This window comes from Caretta caretta, chromosome 1 (genome assembly GCF_965140235.1).
Source record: "Caretta caretta isolate rCarCar2 chromosome 1, rCarCar1.hap1, whole genome shotgun sequence".
NCBI classification, from domain to species: Eukaryota; Metazoa; Chordata; order Testudines; family Cheloniidae; genus Caretta; species Caretta caretta.
Genome location: NC_134206.1, coordinates 118,634,136 through 118,646,731, shown reverse-complemented (window position 1 = coordinate 118,646,731; position 12,596 = coordinate 118,634,136). Strand labels below are relative to the sequence as shown.

General features: G+C 47.5%; 1 protein-coding gene across 6 annotated transcripts in view; it reads left to right on the top strand.

Moving 5' to 3' along the window:
- NPAS2 (neuronal PAS domain protein 2) overlaps positions 1-12,596 on the top strand; it is a 199,227-nt gene that overhangs the window by 164,455 nt on the left and 22,176 nt on the right. For 3 of the 6 annotated variants that reach the window (XM_075130506.1, XM_048857768.2, XM_048857798.2), the window contains exons 14-15: positions 1,324-1,433; positions 1,633-1,725. In XM_075130506.1, the coding sequence (XP_074986607.1) occupies positions 1,324-1,433; positions 1,633-1,725 (203 nt within the window). Of the gene's footprint in view, positions 1-1,323; positions 1,434-1,632; positions 1,726-5,285; positions 5,695-6,283; positions 6,858-12,596 lie in introns of those variants that run through there. The other 3 variants (XM_048857758.2, XM_048857788.2, XM_048857779.2) reach the window with 2 other exon arrangements.

Sequence of the window (12,596 nt, the reverse complement as noted above, 5' to 3'; positions counted from 1 at the left end):
TGGTGTAAGTTAGACTCCCATACATGCATTCAGACCCCATACCTGTACTCACTTACGTATCCCATAAACTCCTGAGGCAGAACCCAAGGGGTGGCACAAAGGTGCCTTTAAATGTTAGATTTGTGCTCTTCAGATTTGAGGGTATCATTTAGAGCAGGGGTTCCCAAACTGTGGGCCATGACACAATCCCGGGTGCCCCCCAAACTGTGTACGTTGGTGGACTGGACGCCCGTGATGGCCTACACCCAGGGCTGGAGGAGCCCAGGCCCTTCGACGGGTGACAGAGAGCAAAACAGAGCCACCAGGTGATGAGCACAGGGTGAGGGGGGCTGTCCCTGAGAGGCAGCAGCTCCCAGGGCAGCTGGAGGAGGATGAATGGTTCGTGGCCATTCCTGCTCCGAGCCACTGCACCCCATGATCCGTGGCTGTCAGGCCCCCTGGAGTATCGGCCCTGTGCCTCCTTCCCATGGTGCTCCTCTCCCTGACAGATGCATGTTAACAGTGGGCCGCAGTGCCTATTGCAGCTACACAGGTGGGCCTCGGGAAAAAGTTTGGTAACTCCTGAGTTAGAGCAGCATCAAGCCACTCTGACTTAGGTCAGCAGTAACAGCCCATGGGTGATGTTCTGCTGGCCCAGGATCACTGGAGCTGAAGGCCCTTTAGCCATGCCCCTCACACACCTGGTAAACAACCTCCTGCATGTGGGCTGGAACAAAGTGCTATAGAACCAGCGATGCGAATTCTACTCCAGCCAGGGATTCACCTATGAAAGAGGAACCCGCGTCTGCCCTTTTGGGACACCTTATTGGACCCTTTGCTGTCCTGGATGGAGCATAGGCTGAGTCTGGTCCAGTATATACATTAAGATTTGTGTGGATCCTCATTATCAGCTGTTAACTGTCATTGGAGTCATTGGTTCCCCTTGACGCCAGCTGGAGTTTGATCAGACCCTATATTCATGGGCGGCGGGTATAATAGGTCAGGGGAGGCTCTGCCGCTGGACCCCTGGTTGCGGGGTTTTGGGGGAAAGTTGCAGGTTCCAGGGCACCTGAGGAGGCAGTATGTGATATTCAGCTTCATCAGTAATCTCCTGGACTCCGGCTGAGGTGCTTTGGGCCTCCGGCCGGCCTGGGGCTCCTCTGGCCACGGGGTGGGCGGGTGCTCAGGGCTCCAGGAGCCTTGGGCAGAAGGGGCAGAGCTGGGGCTAGCCTCCCTGAAGGGGGCTCCACCCGCCGCCCATGCCTATATTATTACTAACCATATCTCATAATTCTAATTTTATATGGTGATTATTCCTAAATATGAAAAAAAAATCTCTTACAGCCACACCAACAAAGCTGATCACAGAATCTAACGTTCCCTCCTTGCAAAGAGCACCCAGCATACAGCAGGATTCATCCATGCAAAGACTCAGTCAACCTGTCACTATTCAGGTAGGTTTACAAATGGGCATAAAAATAAATGGAATTTACAAGGAGGAGTTAGATAAAAATGTCACATGTAAAATATGCCAGAGGTTCAACTCAACAAATAAAGAAAAAGCTATGCAAAGGCAATCACATTAGGAGAAGACCTGAGATTTAAAGTAGCCATGCATATGAATAAAGTTTGTTTTATTTTTTTTAAACCTAGGCGTCTTTGCCTTCTCAGCCATCATGTGAGCTTCTCCCACAGCAGCTGCTGGCCCAAGCAGCTTTGCAAAATCAGCCTACATCTATGGCACAGGTTAGTTGGGGGCTTGAAACTGGAATAGGTTACTTAACCATCTCACACTGTTTTCCCACTTCACCAACCAAAGCAAGGAATATAGGGACCCTCTCAAGTAATTTTGACCTAAAACTACACAGGCTCTAAAACTTATAGTGGGAATGTCTTCTGGATTCTAAACACACACACACCAATCTGTTGCTGAGAATCTTTTTAAAAAACAACAAAACATTAATCTCTCTTTTACAAAGACCCTTAATATTTGTTTTGCTCTGAAGATGCAGAGAGAGCCAGCGTCAAAGAAAACACAAATTCAACAAGTCCCATTCCCTGAGTTATGCCCTATGAATGGTGATGCAGATGAGGGACTAACTCCTCCATTGGGATCCACCAGCATGGATCCCAGAAGTGGGTTTGGTTTTTGCTCTGAATACCCAACTGATCTAATAGCACTACAGGTTTCCTTGGTACTTGATTAGAAGGAATAAAGAATTTCAATACTGTGTTTTCTCATAACATTGTTTCTGTCCTTCCACAGTTTCCCAGAGATGGAGCCTCTCCTGGCTCTGTTGCACACATTACTCCTTCTAAGAAGCATATGTTGTTCCCTTATGGCTTATGCCCACGAGGCTCTGGATGACCACTGATATAAAATAACAAAATCTCATTTCTCCTTTAAGTTTAATTTGCCTCCATGACTCCACACCAGTGTATAGTAAATAACAACCCAATTTATCAGCTCTTAGCATTAATTTTCTTTTGCAGATGTTCTTCTCTTCTAGTCTCAAATACATTTTGCAATTTATTTATTTTATTTTATATCAATTTGAATGTATTTCCTTCTTGGCTTTCTGTATTCACATTTCTTGTCTGCCTTCAGACGTGAATCTAGAGAGATGCTTCCTTATTTGTTTCCCACCAGCCCTAGGTGTCCCACCTCTTCTCATTTGAACAATTACTGGGATCCCAAGTCCATTCCTTTCCACTCAATTCAGAGTATAATCTATTCTGTTCTGTTCAGGTTCTTGTACCATGCCCATCACCATAATATCTGAGCACTCTCCAGTCACGTATTAAGCAACCTGACAGACAAATATTTGTTCTCTCATCCTCTCCCCACAGGAGAAGCATGTGCACTGGAGTGTCACATTTTGCACTTACTGCTCAAACCCTCCCCTACTCCTACCTCCCCTTTCTCCACATAGGATCTCATCAAGAGAAAACTGCCAAAAACCAATGTGACCATCTACCTCCCCTCAGCTTGCCTTGCCTTCCCTTCCTACAACTCTCGCCTCTTTTTCCCCTGCCACAGATTGATAGGTTAGCTGTTGGTTCAGTACCAGAATGCCTATGGACTGGCTGAAGTTTGATTAAGTGGAAGCAAACCTGTCTCAACACTGTTATTTGGCAATCATCTTTTGGACAGCTAGGCTCTGCCAATCATTACAGTACCTCTGCAGAAGCCCATGGGGCAGGACTTTTTCACTCATGAATGCTTTCAGTGATGGCTGCGAATAGACAACTGCTAAGTTCAGGCTGTTGTCACTTTAACCCTACATAAGGGAGATCTCTAGGAAAAGGTAGCAAGGAGGGTTAAGTTACAGAGAACTAAGGCCACTTGATCTTGAATGAGGTCATCCACCTGGGGGTTTAAGACACTTTAACTTAAGCACATTGATTCACCTTAACTTTCCTTCCTGTCCCCACATTACTAAAGACAATCCCCAAGGGTTAGTTATTTCTTGTCTTCCTGCATTCCTAGAACATTTTACTCTATATCTGTTTCAGGAAGCCACACCTCTGCTAGAGGCAACAAAAACCTGTGGTCTGGTTCTTCTTTACACTAATTACCAAATGAAATTTCCGTCCACTTTAAGATCTCTTTACACTGCCAGAACCAGGGGCGGCAGGCGACCTCCCAGTGCGGGGAGGCTAGCCCCCTCCCCTGCCAGAGCCCGGAGGGCCCCTCCACCCCCGTGGTAACCGGTCCCCCCTCCAGCCCACGAGTGCCCTTCCACGGAGCCCCGCTGACGGAGAGGGCTGGGGGAGAAGGGGGCTGGGAATTCTGCTCCCCGCCCTCCCGGGAGGGGCAGCACCGGGGAAAGGCACAGGACGCCGGCAGCTTCTCCGGCGGCGGGACCGCCCCCAGCCCTGTGCTCCGGCGGGGCTGCTGCTGTGGTGCACGGAGGGAGGGTGGAGATGCAGCTCCGTGGAAGAGCAGGGCGGTTCTGCTCCTTTCCCTGCTGCGTTCCCGGGACAGCCCTGCCCGGAAGTCTCGGCGCAGCAGGAGGAGGACAGAGCCCCCCCCCCCCCGACCCCCAGGTAAATGAGTGGGTGGGGGGCCCCGTGCTGGGGGTGGGGCGGTGAGGAGTCACATGGAGGGGCACGTGGGGAGGTCACTTGCCCCCCCCCTTAGCTGGTGCCCCTGCCCATACTGGTAAGAAATGGATTTTACTTGGACCACTGGTTTCAGAGTAACAGCCGTGTTAGTCTGTATTCGCAAAAAGAAAAGGAGGACTTGTGGCACCTTAGAGACTAACCAATTTATTTGAGCATAAGCTTTCGTGAGCTGCAGCTCACTTCATCGGATGCATTCAGTGGAAAATACAGCGAGGCGATTTATATACACAGAGAACATGAAAAAATGGGTGTTATCATACACATTGTAAGGAGAGTGATCACTTAAGATGAGCTATTACCAGCGGGGGAGGGGGGGGGAGAAAAAACCTTTTGTAGTGATAATCAAGGTGGGCCATTGCCAGCAGTTAACAGGAAGGTCTGAGGAGCAGTGTGGGGGGGGGGGGGAATAAACATGGGGAAATAGTTTTACTTTGTGTACTGGCCCATCCACTCCCAGTTTCTATTCAAGCCTAAGTTCATTGTATCCAGTTTGGAAAGTAATTCCAATTCAGCAGTCTCTGGTTGGAGTCTGTTTTTGAAGTCTTTTTGTTGTAATATTGCGACCTTTAGGTCTGTAATCGAGTGACCAGGGAGATTGAAGTGTTCTCCGACTGGTTTATGAATGGTTTCAGAGTAACAGCCGTGTTAGCCCTGGTCTACACTAGGACTTTAGGTCGAATTTAGCAGCGTTAAATCGATGTAAAGCTGCACCCGTCCACACAATGAAGCCCTTTATATCGACTTAAAGGGCTCTTAAAATCGATTTCTTTACTCCACCCCTGACAAGTGGATTAGCGCTTAAATCGACGTTGCCGGCTCGAATTTGGGGTACTGTGGACACAATTCGATGGTATTGGCCTCCGGGAGCTATCCCAGAGTGCTCCATTGTGACCGCTCTGGACAGCACTCTCAACTCAGATGCACTGGCCAGGTAGACAGGAAAAGAACCGCGAACTTTTGAATCTCATTTCCTGTTTGGCCAGCGTGGCAAGCTGCAGGTGACCATGCAGAGCTCATCAGCACAGGTGACCATGATGGAGTCCCAGAATCGCAAAAGAGCTCCAGCATGGACCGAACGGGAGGTACGGGATCTGATCACTGTTTGGGGAGAGGAATCCGTGCTATCAGAACTGCGTGCCAGTTTTCAAAATGCCAAAACCTTTGTCAAAATCTCCCAGGGCATGAAGGACAGAGGCCATAACAGGGACCCGAAGCAGTGCCGCGTGAAACTGAAGGAGCTGAGGCAAGCCTACCAGAAAACCAGAGAGGCGAACGGCCGCTCCGGGTCAGAGCCCCAAACATGCCGCTTCTATGATGAGCTGCATGCCATTTTAGGGGGTTCAGCCACCACTACCCCAGCCGTGTTGTTTGACTCCTTCAATGGAGATGGAGGCAATACGGAAGCAGGTTTTGGGGACGAAGAAGATGATGATGAGGAGGAGGTTGTAGATAGCTCACAGCAAGCAAGCGGAGAAACCGGTTTTCCCGACAGCCAGGAACTGTTTCTCACCCTGGACCTGGAGCCAGTACCCCCCAAACCCACCCAAGGCTGCCTCCTGGACCCAGCAGGCGGAGAAGGGACCTCTGGTGAGTGTACCTTTTAAAATACTATACATGGTTTAAAAGCAAGCATGTGAAAGGATTACTTTGCCCCAGCATTCGCGGCTCTCCTGGATGTACTCCCAAAGCCTTTGCAAAAGGTTTCTGGGGAGGGCAGCCTTATTGCGTCCTTCATGGTAGGACACTTTTACCACTCTAGGCCAGTAACACGTACTCGGGAATCATTGTACAACAAAGTATTGCAGTGTATGTTTGCTGGCATTCAAACAACATCCGTTCTTTATCTCTCTGTGTTATCCTCAGGAGAGTGAGATATAATTCATGGTCACCTGGTTGAAATAGAGTGCTTTTCTTCAGGGGACACTCAGAGGAGCCCATTCCTGCTGGGCTGTTTGCCTGTGGCTAAACAGAAATGTTCCCCGCTGTTAGCCACAGGGAGGGGGGAAGGTTGAGGGGGTAGTCACGCGGTGGGGGGAGGCAAAATACGACCTTGTAACGAAAGCACATGTGCTATGTATGTAATGTTAACAGCAAGGTTTACCCTGAAAGAGTGTAGCCACTGTTTTATAAAATGTGTCTTTTTAAATACCGCTGTCCCTTTTTTTTTCTCCACCAGCTGCATGTGTTTCAATGATCACAGGATCTCCTTCCCAGAGGCTAGTGAAGCTTAGAAAGAAAAAAAAACGCACTCGCGATGAAATGTTCTCCGAGCTCATGCTGTCCTCCCACACTGACAGAGCACAGACGAATGCATGGAGGCAAATAATGTCAGAGTGCAGGAAAGCACAAAATGACCGGGAGGAGAGGTGGCGGGCTGAAGAGAGTAAGTGGCGGTCTGAAGACAGGGCTGAAGCTCAAATGTGGTGGCAGCGTGATGAGAGGAGGCAGGATTCAATGCTGAGGCTGCTGCAGGACCAAACCAGTATGCTCCAGTGTATGGTTGAGCTGCAGCAAAGGCAGCTGGAGCACAGACTGCCACTGCAGCCCCTCTGTAACCAACCGCCCTCCTCCCCAAGTTCCATAGCCTCCACACCCAGACGCCCAAGAACGCGGTGGGGGGGCCTCCGGCCAACCAGCCACTCCACCACAGAGGATTGCCCAAAAAAAAGAAAGCTGTCATTCAATAAATTTTAAAGTTGTAAACTTTTAAAGTGCTGTGCTTAAAGTGCTGTGTGGCATTTTCCTTCCCTCCTCCACCACCCCTCCTGGGCTACCTTGGTAGTCATCCCCCTATTTGTGTGATGAATGAATAAAGAATGCATGAATGTGAAGCAACAATGACTTTATTGCCTCTGCAAGCGGTGATTGAAGGGAAGAGGGGCAGGTGGTTAGCTTACAGGGAAGTAGAGTGAACCAAGGGGCGGGGGGTTTCATCAAGGAGAAACAAACAGAACTTTCACACCGTAGCCTGGCCAGTCATGAAACTGGTTTTCAAAGCTTCTCTGATGCGTACCGCGCCCTTCTGTGCTCTTCTAACTGCCCTGGTGTCTGGCTGCGCGTAACCAGCAGCCAGGCGATTTGCCTCAACCTCCCACCCCGCCATAAACGTCTCCCCCTTACTCTCACAGATATTGTGGAGCACACAGCAAGCAGTAATAACAGTGGGAATATTGGTTTCGCTGAGGTCTAAGCGAGTCAGTAAACTGCGCCAGCGCGCCTTTAAACGTCCAAATGCACATTCTACCACCATTCTGCACTTGCTCAGCCTGTAGTTGAACAGCTCCTGACTACTGTCCAGGCTGCCTGTGTACGGCTTCATGAGCCATGGCATTAAGGGGTAGGCTGGGTCCCCAAGGATACATATAGGCATTTCAACATCCCCAACAGTTATTTTCTGGTCTGGGAATAAAGTCCCTTCCTGCAGCTTTTGAAACAGACCAGAGTTCCTGAAGATGCGAGCGTCATGCACCTTTCCCAGCCATCCCACGTTGATGTTGGTGAAACGTCCCTTGTGATCCACCAGAGCTTGCAGCACTATTGAAAAGTACCCCTTGCAGTTTATGTACTTGGCGGCTTGGTGCTCCGGTGCCAAGATAGGGATATGGGTTCCGTCTATGGCCCCACCACAGTTAGGGAATCCCATTGCAGCAAAGCCATCCACTATGACCTGCACATTTCCCAGGGTCACTACCCTTGATATCAGCAGATCTTTGATTGCGTGGGCTACTTGCATCATAGCAGCCCCCACAGTAGATTTGCCCACTCCAAATTGATTCCCAACTGACCGGTAGCTGTCTGGCGTTGCAAGCTTCCACAGGGCTATCGCCACTCGCTTCTCAACTGTGAGGGCTGCTCTCATCTTGGTATTCATGCGCCTCAGGGCAGGGGAAAGCAAGTCACAAAGTTCCATGAAAGTGCCCTTACGCATGCGAAAGTTTCGCAGCCACTGGGAATCGTCCCAGACCTGCAACACTATGCGGTCCCACCAGTCTGTGCTTGTTTCCCGAGCCCAGAATCGGCGTTCCACAGCATGAACCTGCCCCATTAGCACCATGATGCATGCATTGGCAGGGCCCAGGCTTTCAGAGAAATCTGTGTCCATGTCCTGATCACTCACGTGACCGCGCTGACGTCGCCTCCTCGCCCGGTATCGCTTTGCCAGGTTCCGGTGCTGCATATACTGCTGGATAATGCGTGTGGTGTTTAATGTGCTCCTAATTGCCAAAGTGAGCTGAGCGGCCTCCATGCTTGCCTTGGTATGGCGTCCGCACAGAAAAAAGGCGCGGAACGATTGTCTGCCGTTGCTCTGACGGAGGGAGGGGCGACTGACGACACGGCTTACAGGGTTGGCTTCAGGGAGCTAAAATCAACAAAGGGGGTGTCTTTACATCAAGGAGTATTTCAGGCAGGACTTCACGGAGGGTTCCAATGGGAAATGGTGCACCTAAGTTATCGTTCTTATTGGAACAGGAAGGTTAGCCTGGCCTCTGATTGATACATGGCTAGATTTACCTCGCTGCACCTTCTCTGTGAGTGACTGCAGTGTGACCTAGAGGAATGAGTCCCCTAGACGGGGGAGGGGGGGAAGCAAATGAATACAGAACAAATCTGGTCTATTTCTTGTTTTGATCCACTCCATCTATCTTTTACATCTTTGGCTGGCAGCAGACGGTGCAGAAGGACTGCATGCCATCCACATCTTATGGCTGCTCGGCAGAAGATGGTACGGTACGACTGCTAGCCATCCTCATCTCTTGCCTGCCTGGCAGAAGATGGTACAGTACGACTGCTAGCAGTCCGTATCGCCTGCAGGCTCACCATAAGACGGTTCAGTAGGACTGACTGCAGGACTAAAGAGAATGACCTGGTCAAGTCACTCCAAATTTAGTCCCTGCGCCCATGTCTGTCCAGGCGCTCCCAGACGACGTGGCCAGGAGCACCTCGGACATGACGATGATGGCTACCAGTCGTACTGTACCGTCTGCTGCCACAAGGCAAGGGGTTGCTGCTACTGTGTAGCAATGCCATACCACGTCTGCCAGCACCCAGGAGTCATAGGGTGACGGTTACCTGAGCGGGCTCCATGCTTGCCATGGTATGGCGTCTGCACAGGTAACTCAGGAAAAAAGGCGCGAAACGATTGTCTGCCCTTGCTTTCACGGAGGGAGGGAGGGAGGGAGGGAACGGGGGCCTGACGATATGTACCCAGAACCACCCGCGACAATGTTTTAGCCCCATCAGGCATTGGGATCTCAACCCAGAATTCCAATGGGCAGCGGAGACTGCGGGAACTGTGGGATAGCTACCCACAGTGCAACGCTCCAGAAGTCGACTCTAGCCTCGGTACTGTGGAAGCGCTCCGCCGAGTTAATGCACTTAATGCACTTAGAGCATTTTCTGTGGGGACACACACACTCGAATATATAAAACCGATTTCTAAAAAACCGACTTCTATAAATTCGACCTTATTCCGTAGTGTAGACATACCCACTGTCTGTATCTGCAAAAAGAAAAGGAGTACTTGTGGCACCTTAGAGACTAACCAATTTATTTGAGCATAAGCTTTCGTGAGCTGAGCTGTAGCTCACGAAAGCTTATGCTCAAATAAATTGGTTAGTCTCTAAGGTGCCACAAGTACTCCTTTTCTTTTTGGTTTATGGATGTTATAATTCTTGACATCTGATTTGTGTCCATTTATTCTTTTACACAGAGACTGTCCAGTTTGACCAATGTACATGGCTTATGTGCAAAGGTATGTGTCTACACACCAAAAAAACCCCGTGGCAACAAGTCTCAGAGCTCAGGTCAACTGACTCACGCTCTCGCTGTGAGGTTAAAAATAGCTGTGTAGATGATTGAGCTGGAGCCTGGACTCTCAGACGCAACAAAGGGGAAGGAGCTCAGAGCCCAGGCTGCAACCCGAGCGTCTGCAGTGCTATTTTTAGCCTGCCAGCACAAGCCCCAGGAGCCAGAGTCGGTTGACCTGGGCTTGGAGACTCACTGTCACAGGGGATTTTTTTGCAGCGTAGACATACTCTAAATGCTTTGCCTATGAGGACTTTATTTTAAACATATATTTTTGTCCTGGCCTAAATACAGTGTTATGTCTGACCTGCTTGTTAGCCTATGGTTTTTAAAATGAAATCTAAACCACAATTATGACTGAATGTAGTTTGAAAGTAAATGATCATCTTAAAAAACAAAATCCTATCTATTAACATATTAGTTGATTTGTCTTTTTCACAGTAATGCACTAAAAAAAATCCCACCAAAACACAGTGCATGCTAATGAATGAATAATAGTCATTATTGTGCCTGAGAATGCACAGATGTTACTAAAAAGGCAGAAAGAAAGAGTAGAAATGTTGCTGTCTTTCATATTAACACACGAAATCGTGAACAAAATGATGATAAGCTGCATCCAAATATCTCACAGATTTGGTCTTTCACATTTAGCCATATTTGTTATTTATTATTGTCTGGAAAGCTGGTATTTTGTGTTTTTCACTTTTCTGAGTACACCACAGAAACTTAGAATTGTTAAAGTGAAGATGATCAGTAATTTAATCAGGCACTGATCATAGAGTTAGAATAAAAACAACAAGGAGTCCAGTGGTACCTTAAAATCTAACAGATTTATTTGGGCATACGCTTTCCTGGGTAAAAAACCCATTTCTTCAGATGCATGGAGTGAAATAGTTAGAATGGTTAGAGTAGTATGTGGAATGCCTTGAGTTAAGCTCTGTCATTTGTTGTAAGTTTACAGCTTGTTTCCTAATTACTTGAACAGATCTTGAGGTAAATATTGTAAGGTACAGGTTCAAGGCTGCTCACCTATCCTCATAGGAAAACAATGGAACCTTTTCCTGGTAGGTGCCATTGCTAGGCTGTAGTATAACTCTGTTTTCTACACTGAATCACAGGATTGCAGAAAGATTAATTGAACAAAAACAAAAGTGTTTCTAAACTTCTGCCCTTAATGACATATGTTTAACAAACCAGCTAATTGTTTTTGTTTAAATGTGCTAGTAAAAGAAGAAACACAAAGAGAAAAATATGGAATGAAATACTAAAATCTAGCTAATCTAGCTAAATCTAGCTAAATATGAGAACATGCTGAATAAAAATAATGCTAATAATTTATTTCCATCAGAAGCAACGTCTTTTGGCTTTTACTTTGCACAACAAATTTAAAACTAATATCTAGGCATACAAATTATTTCTTATTAGAAAATTATTTGAGGAAAATCACATTCCTTTTCCAAAGCATCTAAAAAAAGTCCATATAAATTGGAATGAGTATTTTATAACCTGGTTAGACAGTCAGAATGAACCATTTGCCTAAAATTGTTTTTTCTTTCAAAACTGTCTGATAGAAGAGGTGCCTTTTAAGGACTGAGAGGAGTTTCAAGCCTCAGTAATAGAATTCATATGAGGGAACTAGTTTCCACAAGTTAGTTTTAAAAAACAAACCCACCTCTATAGATCCATGGTGGAGCAGGGATTATCTTTGCCTAATCCAATCATATACTGCTGAATAGCATAGTTCCGTAATGGCATAGTACCAAGGGGATCCAGAGAAACATTGGGTCAGGCTTGAGCAAGTGGAGTTTGATGCTCTTTTGGAGCCATTTATCTTATACTCCAAACAGAGGGTTTTCACTCACCCATGAGTCAGGTTAATATTTTCTATTTGGGATAGAATAAGAGTTAGAGCTAGCCCTGTCCGGCCTGGTCTACACGGTGGGGATCAATCTAAGTTATGCAACTTCAGCTACGTGAATAATGTAGCTGAAGTCGACGTACTTAGATCTACTCACTGCGGTGTCTTCACTGCGGTGAATCAACTGCTGATGCTCCCCCGTTGACTCCACCCGTGCCTTTCGCTCCGGTGGAGTACAAGAGTTGACCGGAGAGTGCTCGGCGGTCGATTTATTGCGTCTAAATCAACCCCTGCTGGATTGATCGCTGCCCGTCGAGCCGGCAGGTAGTATAGACATACCCTAAAAGGAATATCGAGTTTGTTTTCGAGTTGAGCAGAGGTGCTGGATTTAACGTGATGGGGCTATTGTTGAAAGGCAAAAATGTTCTGGATACCAATGCCATAGGGAAAACTCAACTTAACACATGGTTCAATATTTGCCTACCTTCAGTTAACAATCCTGCAAGGCACTGGGCACTCCCCACTCCTGCTGAAGTCAGCGTGGAGACCAGAGATCTCTCACAGCAACTGAAAGTGGGATGTCCCAATATCCCAATTTCTGACCTTTGCCAACTAATCTCAACATAGAACATACTAAATGAAGATGAGAAGATGGGAGGACTGCTGGGGCAAGGAAATCTCTCTGAACAGTGACCTTTGATTTGGTGGAAAGTTACCTCCTCTTCTATATGTGTAAATACAAAGGAAAATCATTTTAAAGTTTTCTTCACTTCTCCCCTTCAGAAAGTTTACATGGATAATTCGGATATTTGCTGGAGAGAATATG